The following is a 27,386-nucleotide window of genomic DNA, read 5'->3' as shown; positions in this document are numbered from 1 at the left end:
TTGATTCAGTAAAAATAAACGAAGTAAAGTTTACTAAAAGAAAGGATTGATTCAGTAAAAATAAATGAAGTAAAGTTTACTAAAAGAAAGGATTGATTCAGTAAAAATAAATGAAGTAAAGTTTACTAAAAGAAAGGATTGATTCAGTAAAAATAAATGAAGTAAAGTTTACTAAAAGAAAGGATTGATTCAGTAAAAATAAATGAAGTAAAGTTTACTAAAAGAAAGGATTGATTCAGTAAAAATAAATGAATTAAAGTTTACTAAAAGAAAGGATTGATTCAGTAAAAATAAATGAAGTAAAGTTTACTAAAAGAAATGATTCAGTAAAAATAAATGAAGTAAAGTTTACTAAAAGAAAGGATTGATTCAGTAAAAATAAATGAAGTAAAGTTTACTAAAAGAAAGGATTGACTGAAGTTCAGTTCACTTATTTACTCTGTGTAACATTTAAGTCTTGAAACCGAGTTGAAGTTACTTAAATTTATCTGAAATTTAATTTACTTAGAAAAGGCAAATGCAGAAAGTTGCGAAACATTTTTTTCAGTGTACAGTAGCTTTCATTTTTCAGCAGGATAATGCTCACCCAAGGAATGTACATATATGTATTGGGACTATAGCTGGAAATTGCAGTATCCAGGGTTTAAGCCCTGTAGTTTATCTTCACAGCTAAATCTTTATTATCTAGCTCTGTATCAGTTTTATGACACTGGACTGTTCACAGACCATTGTCAGGTTTTTGTCAATCATTGATCTGCCGTCCCGCTCACCGTATCAGCTCCATCACGCCAGCTACGCAGAATTCAGCCTCATGCCCCTTTTACAACTCAAACCTGGTACAATAACTCCATCAGATCAAAGCCAGATTCACTCAGCAGAGCTCCAGCTCCTCACCGTACTTTCAGCATGAGGAACACGGCTGCAGTCTCTGTGTTTATTATTTATACTCTATTAACTCTTCTCACCTCTCAATTCAACTGTCTGGTAAGTTTTGTCTTATAAAGTTTCAGTCAGTTATGTTTCAATGTGTTTAAACCCATTAAAGCATGGGTGTATTGATCAGTTATTAATCTGATTGATTGTTTTACTGTATACTTTTATACTCTTCCACTTTTTATACTTAATATTTTAATGTATCTTTATCTTTATCTGTATCATTTTATCGTTTTCTTCTTTTGTAACATCTGGGTACTTTGTATAGCTGCTATTTAAAGTACAGCTCTGAAAAAAATGAAGAAAGAAAATGAATCAATTTCTCTGATTTTGCTATTTAGAGGTTTAATTTTGAGTAAAATGAACATCATTGTTTTATTCTATAAACTACAGACAACATTTCTCCCAAATTCCAAATAAAAATAGTCATTTTTATTGCATTTATTTGCAGAAAATGAGAAACGGCTAAAAAAAAAAAAAAAAAAAAAAGGCGCAGAGCTTTCAGACCTCAAATAGATTTAAAGTTTTAAGAGTTCAGAAATCAGTATTCGGTGGAATACTCCTGGTTTTTAATCACAGTTTTTATGCATCATGAAATGTTCTCCTCCACCAGTCTTACACACTGCTTTTGGATAACTTTATGCTGCTTTACTCCTGGTGCAAAAAATCAAGCAGTTTAGCTTGGTTTGATGGCTTGTGATCATCCATCTTCCTCTTGATTATATTACAGAGGTCTATCTATCTATCTATCTATCTATCTATCTATCTATCTATCTTAATTAGCTACTAATTATTCAGGTATTAGAATACACTAATACAGTTTTCAATAACTTATACAATACAATTATTTTTAAATATTAAAAATATTAATAACTCAGTGTCTGTTGTATATAATTAAGGACCTAAAATAAATTATTATTATTATGATATTTTTCTTGTTCTGCCACTTCTGGGCTTAACAAGAACTGTCCCTGTGGTCTTCCATTTCCTTACTATGTTCCTCACAGTGGAAACTGACAGGTTAAATCTCTGAGACAACTTTTTGTATCCTTCCCCTGAACAACTATGTTGAACGATCTTTGTTTTTAGATCATTTGAGAGTTGTTTTGATGAGCCCATGATGCCACTCTTCAGAGGAGATTCAAATAGAAGAATAACTTGCAGTTGGCCACCTTAAATACCTTTTCTCATGATTGGATACACCTGGCTATGAAGTTCAAAGCTCAATGAGGTTACCAAACCAATTTTGTGCTTCAGTAAGTCAGTAAAAAGTAGTTAGGAGTATTCAAATCAATAAAATGATAAGGGTGCCCATACTTTTGCACCGGTCAAATTTTGGTTTAAGGCATATTGCACATTTTCTGTTAGTACAATAAACCTCATTTCAATCCTGAAATATTACTGTGTTCATCAGTTATTAGATATATCAAACTGAAATGGCTGTTCCAAACACCCAAATATTTACAACTAAAAATGATTAAGATTAATAGGGGTGCCCAAACTGTTTCATATGACTGTATATATATGCTTCTAATATTACTAATATTCACATAGTAACATCTGCATAATATTTAAAAACAACCACTGTGCTTCTTCAGTATCTGCTATGCATCATTCAGCACTCAGCATTTAGAATAAATGATTCAGTTAATTATTTAATAACTACAATAAATCAGAGAGTAAAGAAATGATCCATTACATGCTGTAGAACTGTGTCAAATATGCAGTTAGTTACTGAAAAACTATCATGTCTTATGCAGTTGTACGTTGCGTGTGTTTTTTTTCTGAATTTTAATTCCTCTTTTTCTCCCTTTTAGCCAAAACCCAAAGTGCCCAAGGTCATAGGTAAGACATTTTTCTCAGTAATGAGCTTTAAATTACGTGCAGTTATTAAAAACAAATAATTTATCACACTAATATGAGCTGTAATTAAGTACAGAATGACCTGAATTATCTCTGTATGTTTGATTGGTTGAACAGAGTATGATGTGGATGCTGGAAAAGAGGATCTCTTTGATGTGAATGACGGTAAGAATTAGTAAAACACTGTTTTTGTCACTATTGATAGTAAACATGCATTATCACATCTTATCATTTTTGATGTTGTTTTTCAGCTGCTGGTCTGGATCTTTTTGAAGGAGATATTGTATTTGAGGTAAGCTTTTTTTTACACACTCTGTTAAATATAAAAGATATTTTTTTTACAAATTCTTTTACTGATAAAGTAAAATAGTGTATTTATTTAAAATCAAGAAACCTTAATATACATAATATTATGAGTAATTTTTACATATTTACTGAAATTTAGGAATAGAATTGTTATAGTATTTTATAAAAGTACAACAAAAAGTATACTATAATCATTTACACATACAGTACCAGACAAAAGTTTGGACACACCATAAATTCAGTTTTTTTTTTATATTATTTTAAAAATGTTCTGTACTGTAGATTAATACTAAACTCATCCAAACTATGAATAAAAACATATGGAATTATTTTTAATTGTTTAGTTTAGTAATATTAGTGTTTAACAAACCAGTATATGTTTTTTTTTTATATTTTAGATTCTTCAAAGTAGCTCCTCTTGCTTAAATAGAGACAGTTTTGCTCATCTCTGCTGGATTTTCTCAGTCAGCTTTATGAGGTAGAGTCACCTGGAATTCAGGCTTTCAGTTAACAGCTGTGCTGAACTCATCAAGAGTTAATTACTTGAGTTTCTTAATAACTTGTTTGAGAGCATCAGTTAAAGTAAAGTAGTGAAGAGGTAGAGTTACAGGTATACAGTGAATAGTGAATATTTGAGTAATGTTCTAATACAGATTATGAGAAGCAAGAACTACTCAACTAAGTAAAGAAAAAAAAAATACTTTAAGAAATGAAGGTGAGTCAATACGAAACATTTAAGAACTTTAAAAGTATTTTCAAGTGCAGTCGTTGCAAAGATCATCAAAACTATATACTAATGAAATTGGCACTGATCAGGACTACCACAGGAAAGGAAGTGCAAGAGTTCCCTCTGTTGCACAGGATATAATTAATCCAGTATTCTTTTATAATGTAGAAAAAAATATATAATTATATTGGTATCGGCAGATAATTGCTTTTTTTTTTAGAACTGTCAGCAACAAACCGATACTTAATGATGACTTAATTTTGTTACTTTTATGCCTGATATTATTGTATCAGAAAAAAATGACTTAAGGTTTCATGTTTAATAAGAAACATCAGTAAAAATCTTAGTTATAATTGTAATAAATATAAAAATTGGAAGAAAATATGCAACTGTAAAAATATAGTGAATAAAAATCATAAAATTGTCTTTTTCCTGAACATTTTAAAATCAATATTTAACTGAATACAAGTCAAACATTTTGTGTCTCTCAAACCTTTATTTTTGTCACAGTTGTCTAGTTTTAACGTCTATTGTCAAATATGCAGAATTTGGGTTGATTCCTCTAATTAACCTAAAATTATTAAGTGGGGTAAAGAGAGAGAACAAACAGCTTCACCAAAGCCCTCAATGTTTTAAAAAATTAAAAAATATATATATTTTACAGCAGAGAAAATGGGTTCTGTATCATCTACACTTGTAGCCTGTTTACGGGCCAAAGCCTGTTAAGGGGTTAAGCTATCTATCTATCTATCTATCTATCTATCTATCTATCTATCTATCTATCTATCTATCTATCTATCTATCTATCTATCTATCTATCTATCTATCTATCTATCTATCTATCTATCTATCTATCTATCTCGTATTTATGTATTTTTGATAAAGAGAATATTTTGTTTCTGAATCACATTTTATTCCAAACTCTATGCAAGATCCACCTCAGAATCCATCAGCCAGCTATCTCTTTAAGAGATCAGAAATCAGAGGTGTCTAATTTCGCAAGGTAGTTTACCTGCCATGATAATAAAGAGATAAACCGTCAACAGTGTCTGATAACATCTTGTGTAACATCTTAATTTGCTTTGATTGCAGAAAGAAGGACGCAATTCCATAATCGGGGAACAGTACCTGTGGCCAAAGACGGTTCCATACTACTTTGAGGATGATTTGGGTGAGTAGCATCAGTATGGATTATGTCACATTTGACACACAGTGTCAAAAAGCCAATATTTCTCCAAAATAGAACTTTATATGGAGAGGATATGAATTTATGCATATGAATGTCCATATTTTCCAATGTTTTAATTTAAAATAATTTTTTTTTTCAAGATTTTAATGGAATATTTCTAATTTTTACTCTTTCTTGCCAATTAGAGTGATGTCAGCTTACATACAGATTTACAGATTTCTTTTGTTTTTGCGTTTTTTCATACTTGCATTTTGCAGATTATCAGACAAACTTTAATATCAGACAAATTAAAGTAAATATAAATATAAAAATCATGTTTTAAATTATGATTTAATTCATTAAGGGGAAAAAAAACTATGCAAATCAATCTAGCCCTGTCTGAAAAAGTGTTTTCCCCCCTTAAATTAACTGTGATTAATTACACTTTTCTGGAAAGCTGAGTTCAATTTCACTACCAACCACAACCATCAAGAAAATTATTTGTTATATATAATGCCAAGAGATTTAGTTTAAGTAAAATTTAGATCATTTTAAAACATTTTTACTTAAAATAGTTATATATGCAATTATTATTTTGCATATTGTGGTTGTTTCAGTCTTAAATTTTTCTGCATGGCTGTGTTATCAAGCAGAGCTGAAGCAGTTTGGTTATATAAGATTTTATTGCATGGTCACACTTGCCAAAAAAATTGAAGGAAACAACACAGTCATTAAAGAAACTCAGATACTGCTAGAATTCAACCTTGCAGTTACGTACTAGTGTTTCAAAAATGGATTAAACAGTTTTTATCCAGTGTATAATCTTAATTACTTTAACAAATTCTTATTTCTAAAAACACACTTACTTTTATTTATTGATTCGGTACCACTTTAAAATAAGATTACATTTATAAATGGTTTCTAAATGGTTTACATTTAGTTTACTAATGGTTACTAATTAGGTTTTAAATGCCTTAAAAATCATTAATAATTAGTTATGTGGCTGTGGGTTCACCATTTGGCAAACAACAGGTCTACGTACCTTTCTACATATGTGTTATAACTGATTATTGATGCTTTTTAAGGCATTTACAACCTAATTAGTAACCATTAATAAACTAAACCATTTATAAACCCTTTATAAAGGTAGTGTTATTTTAAAATGGTACCATTGATTTATTTAAAATCAATAATGCACCAGTTATTTATAGAATTTTCCAGTTTGTTAGGGCTGCTGCACCTGCGCAGATCTCCACAGAACAAGGGTGCATCCCCATTAGCAAACTAACCAACCTCCACTCTCAACACAACCAGCAAGAACAGGACTTTATACTTGAATGAGTACAATAATTATCACAAAAAAAATCATATTGCATTCATATTGCAATGTGGCTGCTCTCCTTATTAATTAGGTCTATGTATCTGTTGACTAGCAGCCTAGAAATTACATTTCTATTAATTACATCTTAGAAAAACAAGGTTTTTATACTTTATAGTTATTTCTTCAGTTTTAATGTGTTTAATTGTATTACCTCCATATCTAAATGTGTTGAAATGAAAATTAAGGGCCTTATTTTAGCTCATTTTAGCGCCCAGGGGTGGGTTTCCCGAAAACGATCAATCTTAGCGAATAACGAACGAACTAACGAATGACGTGTGTAAAGAACGAGCCAGTTCTGCGAGTGTTTCCCAAAGAGCTTCGCAACGTGAAAATTAACGAACGAGGTTAAAGAACATCTTTGTTGACTCCTCCCCCGAAACAGCGCGCTCAATCGATCCACAAATATCGATTCAACACTGCAATATGCAGTATTTATTCACTATTACACCCTAAAAACGTAGAAATGTGTTGTAATTAACAACATTATACTCCTAAAGATACATATGACTAAATAAATACTCGAAAATCTAATCTATTTTAAAACATTAAACTTATTTTTACATTTTTAAAACTATTATTGTTAATATATGTTATATTAATAGATATTATACTAATATTATTAACAGTAATATTGATAGTAATATTAATTTATTATTATTCTAATTTTTATTATTATAAAAATAATATAATAATACATATGTTCCTGTGTGTGTGTATATATATATACATATATACATATATACATATATATATATATATATATATATATATATATATATATATATATATATGTATATATATATATTACATTTTAAACCAACAGAAATATGTTTTGTACTTTATACTGTGAAGCTCCAGCTCATCCTAAATCACCATCTCAGTTGGGTTAATGTCAGGGGATTGTCAAAGCCATGCACCTTTTTGTCTACTAATTCCATTTGCGTCAATTAGTTTTCATGGTTTTAATATTAATCGACAATGTAAAAAAAAAAAAAAACATGGAATGAGACGTGTCCAACTTTTGACTGATATTTGCGAGCTGACACACCCCAGAGTTTGCCCAGATGAACTTGGTGACTTTGCAGCTTTGCTTAGACCGTGAGCATCATCTGCAGGAATTGACTGATTGCATTTCTTGCCGCATTAATGTCAAGACTTCTATCATCGCTAATCTGGATTTAAATAATTTACTCGTGGGTTTGATTGCCCAGTTAGACTACAAGCCACAGTTGGCATTATAATATAATATAATATAATGTAATATAACTTATTCACTCATTTACTCACTCGTCAACCGCTTTATCCGTTAAGGGGCGCGGGGGGGGGGGGTGTCGATGCTTGGTGGCTGGAGTCTATACTAGCTGGCATCGGCCTGAAGGCAGTGTACACCCTGGACAGGATGCCAATCCATCACAGGGCAGACAGACACAGACACACAGACTCACACACTCACACCTAAGGGGCAATTTTTATCCGACATCTAATTAGACTGAACTAATTTCTTTGGACTGTGGGAGGAAACCGGAGCACCCGCAGACACGGGAAATGAAATAATATAATATAATATAATATAATAATTATATAATATAATAATAATTATATAGTAATATAATTGATTATAATTAATAGTAATATAATATAATATATTAATATTAATAATTATATAGTAATATAATTGGTTATGATTAATAGTAATGTAATATAATTGCTTCAAACACGGAAATTATAATTTTTCTTCCTCAAAATTGGCGGTCCCTGGTGTTTAAGGTGCTGAACTGCAAGTCGAGATCCCCTAAAGAAGCTCGTTAAAAATAACGACTGGGTGAGAGCACTCGTTAATCTGCGATCGAGTTTACGTAGTACTTTAGTTACGCACGGGTTTGGGAAACACTCTTTAATTAACGATCAATCTTAAGTATGAGTTAACGAAGTTCTTAGCGTTACGAAGCTTTCGGGAAACCCACCCCTGCTCAATTGCATATCACGTAGCAGGATTTGGGGGCATGTCAGTGTGTCTTTGGCATCGTGAGGAGGTAAAAAAAAAAATTCGCCTTTCACAGAAGGCATTAACTAATTCTCTTTTTTAATCATGGGTGTGGTTAATTTTGTGCGTAACGTGAAATAAACCAATCGGTGTCTCAGTTATCATTCCCTTTAAAAGGCAGGTGAGCTCTGACTTTGTCGAGTTCCTACCTTAACAGCGCAATGCTTTTGTGCATCTCATTAGAGACAGATACTGACCTGTGTGTTCACGCTGTGAAGATACACCAGCAGCTCATTTAAGAGAACAGTAATGTAATTTTAATCTTTATTCTGTTTATTGTTGATGTAAAAGTCAGGTTTATGCTCTGCAGCAGTGGGAGCACCTATAGGAATGCACTCTGATCATTGACTGTTGTCGGGGTTTTAATCAGTCAGTGGCGCACCTGTTTTTCACCACCAAAATAGAATAGAGAGTGTACAATAGTGCCTTAAATGTCTACATTTTTCAATATGTTCATAGAATATTCTATTTTAACATGAACTCTCTACACAGCTGTGTTTTTTCATGTTCAGCCTTACATTTAACTGCCCCGGTTTGAGTGTCTGGATGCTTGTTTTACAGATATCAATGCCAAAGGTGTTATAATGAAGGCCTTTGAACAGTATCGCCTGAAGACGTGCATTGACTACACACCCTGGAGTGGAGAGCAGAACTATATCTCTGTGTTCAAAGGCAGCGGGTGAGTAAAACTGTGAATAAAATTCAGATTTAAATAGCTCTGTGCTGTAATAATCTTCTACACGGCCAATGTTTATTCATTTATATACCCTGAAGAGTTCAGAGCTAATAGTATGTTATTTTACTGTAGTTCAGCTGCTTATCAAACTCTTACAGCTTTTGTAGTGAAGATATCATAAATATTTATAACTCCTATACGCCAATAAATCTTCTGTCTTAGTTTAAAAGGCTTGGGTCTACTGACATGCCAAAAGTTATGGGACAGCAAGATGTAAATTGATCATGAAGTGGTACCTCAGGGAATGGCTCGAAAATGCCCACACTTGTACAAGTTCTGAGGTGCTATCTTGTGAGTGAGGTTGAACACCGGCCAGCATGCTCACGGCAAGTAGATGCATATGAATTACTGGAGATGGAGTGAGGACCGATAGTGTGTTCAGATGGGAATAGAATAGATAGTAAAAAGGTTAATATTACCACCCAGAGTGGACAGAGCAGTGCAGTGAGTGGTAATGATGGTGACCGGCCGTGTCTGGCTATTATTGTCCATGCCATCAGACAAGGGGCTTGTTCAGAAATAATAAAAAAACCTATATCTTTATTTTGCATTTAAGCCCTTCTAATAAATAACTTACCTTTTTTGCCATATAATCTAAATTTTAACATTCAAAGAACTTTAAAAAGTGTGCTTTATTTTGACATGTATCTATTCATTCATTCACAAAACCACTTACAAGTTACAAGAGTAAACAAAAAAATGTGGAAATGGTTGATATATTGTTCATCTATACTAATCATTCAAAGATTTCAGAGTTTCTTCGCATTTTGTCAAAATTTCATGATGATTGGACTAATAGAAATGCTTAAAAATAAATTGGAATAAAATCGTCATACTGTGTATTGATTTTCATTAAAAGTTAACACTGAACACAACATTAAAAATTGCTGTTATAGGCACACATGGTTACTATAATTATGTATAGTAATATAGAGACAGGTTATTCCTCTTATCACATGCTTATTAATAATTTCTCTCAGCAATAAGAGAGTCAGAAACTGTAGAAACTCCTGATCCCATTAGATATGGACAGGTGTAGGCGAGTAGCGATTTTCTTGTAGCCATTGCCTGACTTGTGAAGGTCAACACACATCTGCCTCACTTGAATGGTATGTTCCTTTGTCTTTCCCATGTTGAAGATAAATGGCCTCTGTGTCACGTCATATTTATACCCCAGGGAAACAGGAAGTTGTGAATTACTAATTAAATGTTCCTACATACTCTGATCAACTTCGTAAACTACTGTAGAAGTGACAGAAATACTTTTATTAAATTTATTTCCTAAGAATTGTTAGGGGTGCCAATAATTGTGGAACAGGTGATTTTATGAAGAATAATTATTTCTTAGTCAGGGATTTTATTTCCCCCTTAAAATTTACTTGAGTTAAAGGTTGGACTTTACTTTTTTTCCATCGTGGTCCTATATTATTTTGAACAAAACTCAATTTATGAGAAGCTAAAGAACACATCTTAACCAGGGGTGCCAATAATTATGGAGGGCACTGTATATGAATGAATGAATTTAAACTTATATAGCGCCTTTCTAGAACCCCAAGGACGCTTTACAATTAACACGTTTTACACACAAGCACATTACACATCAACACTCATCCACACACCGGTGAGAAGCGGCAGCCAATAGCGCACAGCGTACTCTCAACCGGAAACAACCGTCCACCTGGAGGACTGCATCGGGCACTACAGCAATTACCCAGGACAGAGTGCCAATCCATATCTGGGCACAGTCATACACACACACTTACGCACACACAAACCTACATACATACCACACACTTTACACACATACACACCAGATCAATTTAGAATAATCAATTTTTCTATATATATATGAACTCATTTAAAACAGTCACAGGCTTTCTGGTGGTGTTTAGAAACTCTTTATTTTCATTTATACCCTTACAATAAATAACTTACCTTTTTTTAATGTAATCTAATTTTTAACATTTAAAAAACTAAAGTGTGCTTTATTTAGACATTTATTTATTAATTCACAAAACCACTTAAAATAAAATAAGCTACAAAAGTAAATTTAAAATAATCAGAAACAGATAAATACAAAAAATAAATAAATAAATAAATAAATATATATATATATATATATATATATATATATATATATATATATATATATATATATATATATATATATATATATATAAAACAGTCACAGGCTTTATAATGGTTCAGTGATCCCAGCGAGCTGAGCTTCAATGTTTATCTATAGTTATCTATATTATTTATACAATACATTGTGCCAATCTTTTACATAATTCAATATACTAGTATATAAATATCATAAACAGTATATATATATGTGTGTGTATAATATAATGATGTGTTTCTCTGTATGGACAGGTGCTTCTCCTCTGTGGGGAATCGTCATGTTGGGAAGCAGCGGTTGTCCATCGGTGCAGGATGTGACCGAATCGCCACTATTGAGCACGAGTTCCTCCACGCTCTCGGCTTCTGGCACGAGCAGTCCCGCTCTGATAGAGACGATTACGTCACCATCATGTGGGATCGCATCTTAGAAGGTACTGCAGCACCTAAAATTTATATATATATATTTTTTTTTTTTATTATTTGAGTTACTTGCAGAGTGAAAATGGCTCACCATCAGTGTGTAGTCAGCGTCCTTCACTATACATCCTCATAAAACTTATTTTTAAGTGTAGCTGTCTGTAAGAGCAAGTTAACCCTTACTCTGCTGCTGAGAGTGGCTTTCTATTGGCTGCAGGCTACAGTGGCCACCCATGCACTAGTGTAGAATTAGGCCATGCTCAATGTTATATAAAAGCAACTACTCTTTCTTAGCAATTAGAGTGATGTCTTGTTGTATTCATCAAAATTTATTCTAATATAAAGCTTGATTTTAATGAAATTCACATGTTTAAATATTTAATTAAAAGCTTTTTAGGGGTCCTATTTGGGTATCCTCTAGAACCATTGTTTTGAAGGACCCTGTTTTTAGTGTTGTAATATCTTTGTTTTCTATATTCTAGTTATCTGCACACGCACAGGGTTTTATATTGTACTAAAAAAACAATTGACTTGTTGCAATGCTAGAACCCATTTTGGCCATCACTCGTGTTGAAAGGCGGCCTTTTTTTCTCACGAAATTCATTTCTATTAATGACATTGCATTACATTACATTGTAAAAGCATTTATTCAGTGTTTCATTAGCAGTTTTATTATCTCTATATCTCAGTTTTGTTTAAATGAAAATTTAATGTCCATATTTTTCAATATGTTCAAACAATAGAAAGGTTTTCATGGAATATTCTATATTTTTACTCTTTATTGCCAATTAGAGTGATGTCAGCTTACATAAATTAGTTGTATGAATGAGTTGAACACAGTACATTTCACTTAAAATGATTTAGTTGTTAGTAACGATAATAATAAACAAAATTGCACTGTGCTTACATCTAAACTAAAGTTTTAAATTAAACTCAAGTATCAAAAAACTATACTAAAAAGTATTATTTGATAAAAAATACAATTATTCTGCCTATTTTTAAGTTTAAAAAATGTCTGCATGCCTAACTACTTAGATTTTACAGTGCATCTTATTCACAATCCTTTCATAATTTGAAGTGAATGTGTTAAACTAAAACTAAAATGTGTAGAATGTTGGATACTTTTTCTATATTTTAAGATATAGTTGCGTTTATTATCATATGAATTTAGCTGCTAACTATAATTAAAGTCTTTATGAAAGGGATCAGTGAGTTTAGTTCAGGAAACATATCATAATTTGTAGTGTAGTCTCAATATTTACAGCATATAACTACAAAAGACCTTGTGTTTATCATTACCCATGCCTCTTATCTCATTGGCTGATCTTATGCCACGCCCCCTATTCACACTGGCAGTTAACACACAGCAGACAGCAGTAATTACTTGTAATGGCACTTGTTGGGCACATATTTGGGTGCAGAGTCCATGTTGAGTTCAGGATTACTCTCTTAAACACATGTTAAGACACACGTCTCAATATGGACAAGACACAACACTTAATATCATCACTGTCAGTCAAAGCCTTGTATTTCTAGTTGTGCTGTTTTTCATTTTTTAGCAAATGAATGATACATGAACCAACAGAAATGTTTCAAAACTGAATAAAGTTTGAATTAAATCTTATGTACATTGATTACCATTAAATGTTAAAGGAACAATATATACTAAATGACAGCAAGCGTATAAAACTGAGGCCAAAGTTCAATAAAAAAAATTAAATAACAGAGAGACTCAAACACTAAGCTCCCATGGGTTGCCAAGTTCTGGAAGCTGAACCTACACAACCTACAAGCACATGATAAGTTCAACATACTCTGGAAAAAAATACTTAAAATTGTTTTTACCAAATTAAAAATCTCTAAAATATAATCAAGATGGTCACAAGCCGAACTGATTGAATTTTTGCACCAGGAGTGACATAAAGTTATCCAAAAGCAGTGTGTAAGACTGGTGGAGGAGAACATGATGCCAAGATGCAAGAAAAGGACTGTGATGAAAACCCAGTGTTATTCCACCAAATATTGATTTCTGAACTCTTCTTTGCATTGTTTGAGGTCTGAAAGTTCAGCACCTTTTTTGTTAATTTGACCATTTTACATTTTCTGCAAATAAATGCTCTAAATAACAATATATATTTTTGGGAATTTTGTAGAAATGTTGTCTGTAGTTTATAGAATAAAACCACAATGTTCATTTTACTCAAACATAAACCTATAAATAGCACAATCAGAGAAACTGATTCAGAAACTGAAGTGGTCTCTTAATTTTGTTTAGAGCTGTATAAACAGCTAAACATTCAGTTTCTGCTGTTTATTTCTATGTATTGATGTTCAAAAACTGTATATATTTTTTAATTAGACATTTACAAGTAAAGATAGGTTTCAATGGCAGTGTTGTACGTAGTCTTACTGTCCCACTTCAAATCCCTCTGTTCTGTTTGGATAAAAATTGGATAAACCTTTTCTTTTACTCAGACAGTTTTTTTTAAATGTGTTTTTATAACATAGAAGTTTTTTTAACATTTGATTTAAGTAATTGCAGTACATTTCCTTGCTTACAGTATTGCAATATATTGGGATAAGTTGAACTGTAACATCTGTATTGTGATAAATATTGTGTGGCCAAGTTCCTGCTTAACATAGTGTGGCGTGGAAGAGGAAGGAAGACCCGTGAGACTCATGATGAATGCTCATAAGCTCTTTTATTAAACAGGCTTGCCACTCACTTACAGTCTTTAACAAGAATAGGAGAGCTAAAACCAAAGGCCACCAACCCAGCTGTGTGTCTCCCAGATGGCAGATCCAGAGTGGTGCCCACCCTCTCTGCATAACCCCTCCCAAGGGAGATGCCCCACCCCTGTCATCCTCGCACACAGGAGAACAGAAACATACCTGCAGGCAGCCACACACACAACCCAGAGCCGCCACAATAGCATGTTTCCTTAATATCTAATGCCATATCCTGTTTATTTTATGTGTTAGTAAAAAAAATATATATTGTATTTTGGAGATATATAGGTTTTAGCATTAGCCTTCATATGTCACGATGACGAATGCAGTTCTCCATTCATTCATATCATATTTTATCCCTCAGGCCGAGAGCACAACTTCAACAAATACGACGACACCACCTCCAGCAATCTGAACGTACCCTACGACTATGGTTCCATGATGCACTACAGCAAGAACTCCTTCCGTAACGGCACCGAACCCACCATCGTCACCAAGATTCCCGCTTTCCTGGACGTCATCGGCCAACGCATGGAGTTCAGCGACAGCGACCTGCTGAAGCTCAACAGGCTCTATAAATGCTGTAAGTCTTTTAGTTATTAAGATGCTCATGTTTTACATAGATTAAGAAGGAATCAGGACCACGACTGTCAAGGGTCTGAAAGTGGCAACTTGCCAAACCTGCAACCTCGTTATCAATGTCCTGGTGCTCTAACCACTGAGCCACCATTACCTCAGTGGTAATGAGGTCCAACAGCAGGCTCAGTGATCACCAGTGCCTCACAAACCCCCTTCAAATATCTAGCAGGTTTAATATCTGGACCAGTTAGCGACCCTATGGCCTCTTTCACAATGCAGAATCTTTTGTGGCCAGAACAAATTAACGGGATACACCAAATATGAGTCTCTGGAGCAGATAAACATGAAACTATTGGCACCATTCCTAATGCCAGGCATGGGAAACAGTGGGACTGAGGGGATTGCCCCCTTACTTTAGGAATTGGGATGAGCTGGGGAGTTGAGTTACTGGTCTTGATAATGTTCAAATCAATGCTTCAAAATTAGCTATTTGGATAGTTGTACATAAGCTAGTTTACTCTTTGGCTAAGTGTATACAAAAAATGAGACGTTTAGCTATTTGGCCAACCTGTTAATTTAGCTGTTTGGCTAAGCTGCTATTTTAGCTGTTTAGCTAAGAGCTTAGCCCTTTAGCAAGTTTATCTATTTGGCTAAGTGTAAATAAGTGGTATTTTGGCCATTTGGCTAACTGTATGTAAACTGCTAATATGGCTTGCTGTTTAGCTAAACTGTTAGTTTAGCTGTTTAGCAAGATAAGCTGTGTATACAAATGGCAAGTTTAGCTATTTGTCCAACTTGTTACTTTAGCTAAACTGCAAGTTTAGCTATTTGGCTAACCTGCTATTTTAACTGTTTGGCTATGCTGCTAGTGATTAGCTATTTGGCTAAGTATTAGCTATTTGGCTAAGTATATATAAGCTAGTTTACTGTTTGGCTACGTTTATACAAACGGGAAGTTTAGCTATTTAGCCGACATGTTAGTTTAGCTGTTTGGTTAAAGCTTAGCTGTTTAACAAGTTTATCAATTTAGCTAACATGTAAATAAGTTGTAATTGTACATACAGTTGTATGTAAACTGCTAATATAGCTAGCTGTTTGGCTTGGTTACTAGTTTAGCTATTTGGCTAAGCTGCTAGTTTCTGCTAGGTTGCTAGTTTAGCTATTTGGCTAAGATGCTACTTTAGCTGTTTGGTTAAGATGCTATTTTTGCTGTTTGGTTAAGATGCTACTTTAGCTGTTTGGTTAAGATGCTATTTTTGCTGTTTGGTTAAGATGCTACTTTAGCTGTTTGGTTAAGATGCTACTTTAGCTGTTTGGTTAAGATGTTACTTTAGCTATTTGGCTAAGCTGCTAGTTTAGATTTTCTGCTAAGATGCTATCTTAGCTATTTGGCTAAGATGCTACTTTAGCTGTTTGGCTAAGTTTATATAAATTGCTACATTAGCTGTATTGTTATTTTACTTGTTTGGCTGAGTGAAGCTTCTAATAAGCTTCTAATTTAGCTGCTTGTCTACAAGTTCAGCTAGCTTTGGCAAATTTTACTAGAAATCCTTCTCTGGACTGTAGACAGTAATTTTCTCCAACTAATTTAGAAACAATAAACATTTTTACCCTTTCAGACCATGTGTCCATTATAATGGACATCATGTGTTTTCTTCTTTTTATTTTAATGTTTGGTTGCACATAATAATAATTTAGAGAAAAACAAAATCAACTCATTAGGACATTAGGGAATGGCTAAGAAATAAAAGCTATTTTTCACTCATTTTATGTGATTTAGGATCATGTTTAGAGTTGTTTTTTGAAATAAAAAAGGTCAATATCACATATGATAAATAAAAGTGTCAAATACATGCTTCCAGTGCAATGGGCATTAAAAAACACTCAAATACATTTCATTTAATTGGATTTAATTTTTATATAGTTTTTATGTTAAAGTATTAGAGTGTTCATTTCCATGTATTAAATGCAGAAAACAGCATTCTTATAGTTTTACCTCACAGGACTGAATGGATTAATACACCTGATTTAAAAAAAAAGAATTAAATACCATATTTATGACTTTATTCTGGCCTTCACTATGATTTTAAAACATTTAGCTCCTTCAATGGTTTCATTAGAGAATTGAAAACCATGAAGGTTCGAGAGGACTGTCTGCTACTTGGCTTCCAAGCAGTAGAAATCATCCCAACCAACCAGATCCTAAATCTCAAATTCTACAGTCTAGACCCAAAGCCTAGATGCCCTTATTGAACTTTCCACCAGTAAAAATGATCAATATTATGAGTACGAACATACATAGCTGAGCATGGACTTTTTGTATGCATATCATCTTGGTAAGTCTACAGTTTTGACAGTTGTATTGTCTTGTATGATGGTGTATCAGGGTAAACCTTCAGTATATCAAAATTTATGACTGTCCAAAGTGTCTGATTTATTACTGCTGGTTGATGTTATCTTTCTTTTTTTCTCCTCAAGCACGTTCCTCCACTTTTCTGGACACCTGTGACTTCGAGCAAGAGAATATTTGTGGGATGATCCAAGGTGCCGATGATCAGGCGGACTGGGAACGTGTTGCCAGAGCAGCTGGTGGTCCAGACACTGACTTTTCCAACATGGGGCGCTGTTCTGGTACTATATTTGTGGTCTAACTACTTCTTATCGGGCAACATGGAACTAAATTACTGTATTAAAACATAATAATGTACTTAAACAGCTGTTTTACAAATAATGCCAAGCTGTCAGTGTCTGTATTGCTTCCATGGCTTGGCATCTCTGCTGAAAAATCCAACTCAAGACCATTTTCTGCTGGTATTCTGGTTTCAGGTGGTTTAAGCTGGTCTATGCTGGTTAAGGTGGATGGCAACCAGCATGAACAGTAAAATTAAGTTGTTTGACCAGCAAGGTCTTGGTTGAGCTGCCAAAGCTCAAAGAGGATCAACAGGACCATGCTAGTGCCACAACATGACCAATACCAAACCATACACTATACTCGTCAAGAGCTGGTCTACCAATTTTGTCTTTCTGGTAATGCTTAACATGTTCTTGGACTAAGACCATTGGTTGACCAGGGTGAGATTGCTTGGTCCACTTTGACCAAGCTATAAAATTAGCATGAACTGGTTGTATCGTTTATGTTTATGGACTAGCATGGTCTTATTGATCAAGCCTGGTCATGCTTGGTCTTACTTGGTCAACATGATCATTCATTTCGACTTGTTGGTGATGCTGGTTAGTCCAAAATGATCATGCTTGTCGACCAACATGGCTACGACAAACAAGGCCAAGTTGTTTGGTTGTCTAGCTTGGTTTAGCTAGTTTGATCATGTTTGTGGACCAGGTAACTACGGTGGCCCTGAAGTGCAAAACAAATTAACATGTCAGAAAACAAAATTACAAAAAATTAAAACAAATTTACATACGAAAAATAAATACATTCAAGAAAACACAATGACCAAAGAAACAACTATTTTACATGGGCTAAAAACATTACATTTCAGAAAAAACTAATTTACAAAATTTACAAGACGCTAAACAATTTTGCCTGCACTGAAACATTTTTAAAAACTGCGATTTCTGACGGAAAGGGAGGGTCTAACATACAAGAAGTGTTTGTTGCGGACCATTGTCAGTCAAGCTGCTTCACGGTGAAAGAGAGAGTGAAGTTTGGGAAAAGTGTTTCGCGTCTTGTAAATTTGTTTTAATTTTCGTAATTTTGTTTTCTGATATGTTCATTTGTTTTGCACTTCAGGGCCACCGTAGGTAACCCATCAATCTCAAACTAAAACATACTCAATGCTGGTCAACGACTTAAGATGATCAGATGGTTTGATGATATTTCCAGGTGATTCTCTTGCTGTAAATCCCTCCTGGTGTTTTTTTTCCTTAGGTACAGGTTACTTCATGCACTTTATCACCTCCAGCGGCACCCCAGGCCACACAGCTCTGTTGGAAAGCCGACTGCTGTACCCTAACCGAGGCTACCAGTGCCTGCAGTTCTTCTATTACAACAGTGGAGACCCCACTGACCAGCTGGCCATCTGGGTGCGGGAGTACGACGAGGCCAATCCTAATGGTACACTGCGCTTCATCCAGCAAATCAATGGTGAGTCTGGAGAAACTACAATAGTTTCTACAATAGCTATGGAAAAAAACTTGACTTTTTACCCATCAGAATCAGTGATGGAGAACTAGGATTAGATAAACATGAGCTAAACCATTTTTTCCATCTTTCTTTTTTCCAGGACCTCCCGAGGACCAGTGGCAGCTCCACCACGTCAGTTTGAACGTTTCCAGAAAGTTCCGCGTGGTGTTCGCAGGCACCAAAGGCTCTGGGAGCTCCATTGGAGGGCTTTCCTTGGATGATATCAATTTATCAGAGACCACCTGCCCAGAACATATATGGCGGATCAAAAACTTTAAGGATGTGATTGAAAACACACCGATGGGCACTGCCGTTTACAGCCCACGCTTTAAATCCAGTTACGGCTACAGCTTCCAGATGGGGCTGTACCCCAACGGCACTGAGTCGTCTCCTGGGGAGCTCGGAGCCTACGCCCACCTGACGTCCGGGGACGATGTGGTCGATGCTGGGCTTGTCTGGCCGTGTCCATGGAAACAGATGACCATGATGCTGATGGACCAGCACCCGGACATCCGCAAGCGCATGTCCAACCAGAGGAGCGCCACCACTGAGCCTGAAGCAACAATTGAAGGTAGGAATAAAGATTTTACTTTGTCCAAAGTTAAATTTTGGGACCATTTGGGGCTACACTGGAAAGTAGAAAATTTCATTTTCCCAAGTTTTTTTCCAATTTGCTAGCTTTTAACATAATCTGAATTTCACAAAAACGAAAACTTGAACATTTCCTCAAATATTGTTACAAACTTCAGAATTGAATCAGTTAAGACATCAAAAGGTTAACATCCTCATCCTGTACCATAAATGAAACAACATCAATTTCATAACTTATTGTTTGAGAAATCGTGTCAAAACTGTTTTAATAGAATGTAAAACCTTCATTAAATAATTTAAGTTGTTAAAATGGTTGGAACAGAGCTGTAGAACAAAAAACTACACTTTTAAAAGGAGCTCGTCCCATTTCCACACCCAGAGTTGCCAGGTATAGAACACAACTCCATGCAAATAGCGTTTTGCAGCCATAAAAATGGGCAAGCTGGCTATTTTTCTCCTGCATAGGTAATCACTGAGCTTCAGTAAGGTTTGTTAACCAAAGCTGGATAATTTATCACCATTTATCACCAGTGTAGAGTGGAGTAGAGACATGTCATTTCAACAATAGAGTGCAGCATAATAATAATAATACTGAAGGATAATAATAATACTTAATTATTTACTGAAGGTTGTGATGTCACTGATGTCAATGGTTAAATTTTTTAAATGGATGGGGTTATCTCATGTCAGATGACAAGGTGGACAGGCAATTCTTGGACACGTTTAAATAGCATCATTCAACTTAAGTAGGCAGAATGATGGTCATGTTATATTAATGTTGATATTGTATGACTGTATTATAGGGTCTGGGATGTTTTTCTGGGATGATCCGAGGAAGGTGGGGGTGGAAGTGACAGAGGAGGGCGGGACTAAGTACTTCCGGGGTCCTGGAGCAGGAACATCTGTATACCTGACCCAGGCCAGAGCTCTCAGCAGAGATTTCATCAAGGGTGGAGATGCCTTCTTCCTTCTCACCATGGAAGGTGTGTGAATTGGAGCGAAATCAAACTATACACTCATTTACTAATGATGTATATAGGTCCCTATAATTTCCATTACATGGATAGAAATAAGTTAGAAAGTTTTTAGAGTTCAGAAATCAATATTTGGTGGAATAACCCTGGTTTTTAATCACATTTTTAATGCATCTTGGCATCATGTTCTCCTCCACCAGTCTGACACACTGCTTTTGAATAACTTTATGTCAGTCCTCGTGCAAAAATTCAAGCAGTTCAGTTTGGTGGTTTGATGGCTTGTGATCATCCATCTTCCTCTTGATTATATTCCAGAGGTTTTCAATTTGGTAAAATCGTAAATTAGAAACTCGTAATTTTTTTTCCAAAGCTGTATTTAATTTTGTCTGTAGTTTGTCCATTCTTCATTCACATGTATTGTACTAATATATATTCTACTCAATTCTATGCTGCTCATTAATCCTCACTACAATTCTATTCTCAATTCCAAATTTATATAAACAGTACCAGTCAAAAGTTTGGACACACCTGAGATTCCATGTTTTTTTATTATTTAAAAATGTTCTGTATTGTAGATTAATATTAAAGTCAGCCACACTATGAAGGAAAACATATAAAATTATTTAATAAACAAAAAAAGTGTGGTCCAGTGAGCTAAAGCGCTGCCACTATGATGGTTTGAATCCCAGTCATGCAGCTTGGCAGCACAATTGGCCTTGCTCTCTCTTGGAGGGTAGATGTACTCTTTCCCCTCATCACTCCTAGGGTGATGACGATCAGCACAAGGCTGCGTCTGTGAGCTGATGCATCAGAACCAAGTCGCTGCACTTTCCTCCGAGCGTTAGCACTGTGATGCTACTTGGTAATGCTGCATCAGCAGCAGTTCAATAAGAGGCGGAGTCTGACTTCACATGTATTGGAGGAGGTGTGTTCTAGTCTTCACCCTTCTTGTGTTGTGGCATCACTAGTGATGGGGGAAATACAGCTGAGTAGCAGCTGAATGGTTAGAACAATTGGCCAAGTTAAATTGGGAGAAAATGGGAAAATTTCTTAAATATTTTACTTCCTTTACAGTAGCACCTCTTGCTTAGATTAGACAGTTTTGCACATCTCTGCTGGATTTTCTCAGTCAGCTTTATGAGGTAGAGTAACCTGGAATTCAGGCTTTCAGTTAACAGCTGTGCTGAACTCATCAAGAGATAATTACTTGAATTTCTTGCCTCTTAATAAAGTGTTTGAGAGCATCAGTTGTAAAGTAGTGAAGAGGTAGAGTTACAGGTATACAGTGAATAGTGAATATTTGAGTAATGTTCAAGTAAAGTAAAAAATACTTTGAGAAGAAATGAAGGTCAGACAATCCAAAAAGAAACATTTCAAGAACTTTAAAGGAATCCTTAAGTGCAGCCTATGCAAAGACAATCAAAAATGTTACAATGATAAAACTGGCACTCATCAGGAGAGGGAGCTCAAGGAAAGGAAGAGTAAGAGTTTCCTCTGTTGTACAGGATAAGTTCATCACAGTTACCAGCCTTTTAAGTTACTACATGATTCCTTATGTCTTCCCTCATAGTCTGGACCACTTCAGTATTTATTTACAATTACAATTACTTTAATTCTGTAATTGTGTGTCTGATTTTTTGTTCCACAGATATATCCCACCTGGTGCCTTCACAGCCCCTCCCCCCAACTACAGTCCCGCCTACAAATGAAACTACAACTCCTCCCACAAATATAACTGCCACAACCTCTACAGCCTCTCCTACCACTGGATCTACCACATCTGGATCCACCACATCTGGATCCACCACAACTCCCCAGCCTACCATAACCACATTACCCCCCCATGACCCGTGCTCCACAGTGACGTGTGAAAACGACGGGGTGTGTGTAAAGGAAGGTGCCACACAAGCCGTGTGCAGGTTCGTACAGTAAAATCTTGCAGCTCTATCGTTCCACAGGTTCACTAAATAACACCTACAAATGCTAAAATGGAAACCCTATGGTTAACCCTTTAATAAATGAAGGAAACAATAATGTTAAATAATGTTTGTACTTATTGTTGAAGGAGGTTTCCAATGTTTAGAGTCTGGTTGAGTAGAGTCTACATCTATAAAGACCTCAAAGTAAATTAAGAATACTTGGTAACACTTCCTATGAATGTCATCTCTATTAGACTACATTATCTACATTCCTAATATATTATACTGCATTCATAAGGCATTATAAACGTGGCTATAAATATTCATAAAAATGCATAACCCATTATACCCATAGTTTATTAAGCATTATGACTTGTGATCATTAAACATTATAAGCTGTGCTTATGATATATATATATAAATGTTAAAATAGTATATATCTAGCTATTTTAGCTAGCCGGCTGGACTGTGGTTAGGTTAGCGTAGCTTGCTTTAGCTCAGCAATAAATTAGCTTAGCCTAGCCTGGCTGGTTAGGTTACCATTCTGGCTGTCAGACGTCATTAGCCGAGCGATTTTCCTTCCCTTTTTTCCACAAAAGACGAGCCAGCGCTGCGGGCGAGCGTGCCGTGGTTGAGCGCTAGCCTGTGCTAAGCTAACTGGTGCCGGTGATTCAAAACTGTACTGTGTATATACGCCGTTGCTCGGCGGAGTGATGCAAGTTTAGTGTGAGAAGGCCGTGATGTTATCACAAATATCAGCACAGCTAAATCACTTCTCAACCAATCAGATTGTGAGGTCGGAACTATAATAAGTTGTATAATGCTACTTAATACCTGACTGGTAAAATTCATTCATAAGGAGCACTGGATTATAAGATGCACTGATGATTTTTGGGAAAATTAAAGGATTTTAAGATAAATACAGTATTTAAATGTACGGTATATATATATAATTCTCTGCAGGTGTGCAGTTGGTGACGACTGGTGGTACTATGGAGTCAAGTGCCAGTTTAAGAGTTCCAGCCAGGAGAACGTGGTGACGGCGGCCGTGGCCTCAGTGGTGGTCTTCGCCGTCATGCTGATCGTGACGGTGGTGAGTGTGGTCTGTCTGAAGAAGAAGTACATGAAGAAGATGGGCGATATGGGTACCGGAATAACCATGCAGAATTTATCAGCAAAACTTCCATCGTAAAGCTTTTTTTTTTTTTTAATGATTTTTATTAATAAAGTGCTGGAGAACACACGCAGCATATCATATCAGACGTATGAACTCATAATTAATAAGAGCTTCAGGAAGCCTTTGGGCTCACTGTGTAATTGGATGTGAGGTAAATTACCTGAGGGCTAAAGCAGAGCAGTGTGCATTTCAGATGCATACTTACAGGATTTTATTCATTTTCATGTATACTTTGGTCTGAAAGAAATTAAATTAAATGTTTTAATGTGTTATTTTTTTCCCCTATATCTTAATTGTATAATTATACATGCCTTCCTTATTAAAAATTAAACTTATTTAATTTTTATTTAATTCTGCCTCAAAACTGTGGAAACTTGTAAAACTGCTGACACTGAAACAATGTTTGAATTGTAGATATTGCTGGAATAATTATATGCAAAAATATAATAAATAAATATAAAAAAAAAATCAGTCTGACCGCACTTTGACTTCCAAATGGTTCCAAATGATTTAGTAATATTTTCAGTATATTTTTCTTTATTTATTTATTTCATTTATGCTCTATATTGTAGATTAATATTAAAGCAATTGTTTAAACTATTAAGGGACACATAGCCTATGGAATTACGTAGTAAACAGTAAAAAACAGTCTTTGTCCTCCACATTAAACCCCTGATCTAAACCTGATGAACTGAGATGGTGATTTGAGGTGATTTAATTGGGATGAGCTGGAGCTTCACAGCGTGAAGGATAATCAAACAACTATTGTTCAGCACCTCCAGAAACTCCTTCCTTCAAGACGCTGAGAAAACTATTCCAGGTGACTCTCCCTCATGAAGACACTGAGATTAAAATCTCACCAAGAGTCTGCAGATCTGTCCTCAAAGATAAAGTATAAAAACATGGAGCTTAAATGTATTCAATATTAACTTTACTATGCATGCAGCAGTGCTGACACCTAGTGGAGTAATGAGTTTGTAGAGAGTAGAGACAAGTCTCTGTGATGTTTGATATCATGGTGTGTAGATGTATTAAACACAGAAGGATGTATGTTAAAAGTTTATTTCTTTTATTATTGATGATTATGGCTTACAGCCAATGAAAACCCAAAAATCAGTATCTCAGAAAATATAATATTATATAAGATCAATTGGTTCCTTTGGCATTGTGGGCGGTGTGCCAAATCCTGCTGGAAAATGAAATCTGCATCTCTATTAGGGGTGGGAATCGATTACTATCTCACGATTCGATTCGATTCCGATTTTGGGGGCCACGATTCGATTCAAAATCGATTTTTGATTCAAAACGATTTGAATTATAAATATTTCTGCTTCTGGCTTATGAATCGTATTGAAAAAAAAACCCTCCATAATATACACTGGTCCTGGAGCAAGTAATGTGTTACAAAAACAATAAAATGTGCAGGAATGTGGGTCCTCAGTGACAGAGGAATCACTGGGATATCACAATGACGTTAATGAACAATAAATACATAAATAAATAACACTGCTTTATTACCAGGCTACTAGCGGTGGTGTGTAGGTGACGCTGCTGGGCTGATGTGATGATAGCAGTGGAGCGCTAAAGTTCAGGAGCAGCTGCTGATTAACTAGTTAATTTAAGGTGGTTGTATTTCTTCAGAAAGGGGGCAGGAGGTGGAGAAATCAATTCATATTGTCCATTCCTTAATTCCTCTGTGATGAGGAGCTGAAATTAGCTCTGATTAGCTTATTGTTATTTTTCCGTTCCGCCTTAAATGCTGCAGCCCGCTGCCACCTGTAGCGTTATTTAAGGTGGAACTGGAAAGTTAGCTAGTTAGCTAGCTAACAGTTACTGAAACTAACTACTAGCGATCTTTTTTATGCTTGTTATGAAGCATTCTGCCATAAAACATTGAAACTACACGTTAATCTAATGTAATATAGTGCTTGTTCTGCCATCTTACCGGTGATTCTCAAACACCTACGCTCTGTGTGTGTCTGGAAGATCTCCAAAGGGACAAGCGCTATCCCCAGGGTTGCCAGGTCCAACAAAAATACCCAGCCCAAAATCAGTCTAAAACCCGCCCCTCAGAATCGATTTTGGGACATTTTAAATCGATTCTGAATCGTAGTAAATGAGAATCAAGATTCTTATGTGAATCGATTTTTTGGCACACCTCTAATCTCTATGGCTCTCTAAACCATCACTGATTGGTGGAAACTTCACACTAGACCTCGAGCAGTTTGGACTGTGTGTCTCTCCACTCTTCCTCCAGACTCTGATCCCTTAATTTACTTTAAATGAAATGTAAAATTTACTGATGATCAGTGATGGTTTGGAGAGACATGTCATCTGCTGGTGTTGATCCACTGTGTTTTATTATCAAGTCTAAAGTCAGTGCAGTTTTGTTTTTCCACAAAATCTTACAGCACTTCATACTTCCCTCTGCTACTGACAACTTTTATAGAGATGCGGATTTCATTTTCCAGCAGGACTTGGCACACTGCCCACACTGCCTAAGGAAGTACCAATTGGTCTTATATAATATTCTAGTTTTCTGAGACACTGATTTTTGGGTTTTCATTGGCTGTAAGCCATAAACATCAGCAATTAAAGAAACAAACGCTCAAAATAGATCACTCTGTGTTTAATACATCTATATAAAATATGAGTTTCACAATTTTTTTTCAATGATATTTAAATTTTTTACCTCCCTGGACATGGCCAGAACAGGGAAACTGTCAAATTAAAGATGCAGAAAATAGAAATGGTAACCAAAAAGACAGAAATTGAAAGTGTACTCCAAAGGCAAGGTAGATCAGTGTCAGATTGCACAATTCATCACTGTTATAGTCAAGTGGGACCTGACTAAATAACTAAATAAATGTTTATTACAAACACTTGTGATAGATTTCCCACATAAAAAAAAAACATATTTTAAGAAGAAAATGCAAGATACTGAAGATTTGACATCATATATAGCCATTTTCATACAAAAAGGAGCAATTTTTTGACAAAATTAACAAAATTTGGATCACTTTGGATCACAAAAATGGTTCAATATGCTCATAATGGTAAGACTATAGTTTTATGTATTGTTTTAGTGTTGGTAAAAAAAGTAAACAGGTTTTTATGTGATAAATGGATGAATATTGCTTGGGTAACTCTACTAGCTTAATATTCAGATTTTTTTTTTATTATAACAACTTGCGATGGATCTTCCACACCAAAAACTCAGATTTTTGATTAGTTAAAAAAAAAAAATTCCAATAATAAAACAGGACACTTTCAAAAATTGACCAAAAATGCTGAGACTAAGTATTATATATAAGACTAAAGTATTGGTGTGTATGCTCTCAGAAGAGAAGGTGCTTTTCCTGGCGGGGGTGCTGAATTCAGCACAACACCGTCACTTCAATTTTTCTTACCTGTAGTAGATCACTGTATCCCAGGCAGATGAGCAAATACATTTGTCAATATAGTGTATATTGTCTGGTGAAAATATAAACTCTTCTCAACTAAAGAATCATCTGCAAACAGAAGACGCCATCAATTGGTTCCAACCTTTTTCTCAAAAAAACTTGCATGCTG

At 35.0% G+C, this 27,386-nt stretch overlaps 1 protein-coding gene across 1 annotated transcript; it reads left to right on the top strand.

Annotated features, from left to right (window-relative positions):
* The first annotated feature begins 843 nt into the window (after nucleotides 1-843).
* Nucleotides 844-24,304, top strand: mep1bb (meprin A subunit beta b). The gene is made up of 14 exons (XM_022678174.2): nucleotides 844-984; nucleotides 2,751-2,778; nucleotides 2,914-2,961; nucleotides 3,048-3,088; nucleotides 4,922-5,000; nucleotides 8,984-9,101; nucleotides 11,535-11,713; nucleotides 14,794-15,012; nucleotides 17,487-17,639; nucleotides 18,898-19,113; nucleotides 19,253-19,723; nucleotides 20,547-20,726; nucleotides 22,366-22,636; nucleotides 23,600-24,304. The coding sequence occupies exons 1-14, from the start codon at nucleotides 907-909 to the stop codon at nucleotides 23,826-23,828; spliced, it is 2,310 nt and encodes a 769-aa protein (XP_022533895.2). The 5' UTR covers nucleotides 844-906; the 3' UTR covers nucleotides 23,829-24,304.
* The last annotated feature ends 3,082 nt before the right edge of the window (nucleotides 24,305-27,386 follow it).

The sequence above is a fragment of the Astyanax mexicanus genome, chromosome 8 (genome assembly GCF_023375975.1).
Source record: "Astyanax mexicanus isolate ESR-SI-001 chromosome 8, AstMex3_surface, whole genome shotgun sequence".
NCBI classification, from domain to species: domain Eukaryota; kingdom Metazoa; phylum Chordata; class Actinopteri; order Characiformes; family Acestrorhamphidae; genus Astyanax; species Astyanax mexicanus.
This window is presented reverse-complemented; position numbering and strand designations above follow the sequence as displayed.

Bases quoted from the DNA above. Each gene is read 5' to 3' on its own strand.
- mep1bb (XM_022678174.2), top strand. From the start codon at position 907: ATGAGGAACACGGCTGCAGTCTCTGTGTTTATTATTTATACTCTATTA. The intron at 985-2,750 runs GTAAGTTTTGTC...TCTCCCTTTTAG, and splicing joins CCTCTCAATTCAACTGTCTG to CCAAAACCCAAAGTGCCCAA. The intron at 5,001-8,983 runs GTGAGTAGCATC...CTTGTTTTACAG, and splicing joins CTACTTTGAGGATGATTTGG to ATATCAATGCCAAAGGTGTT.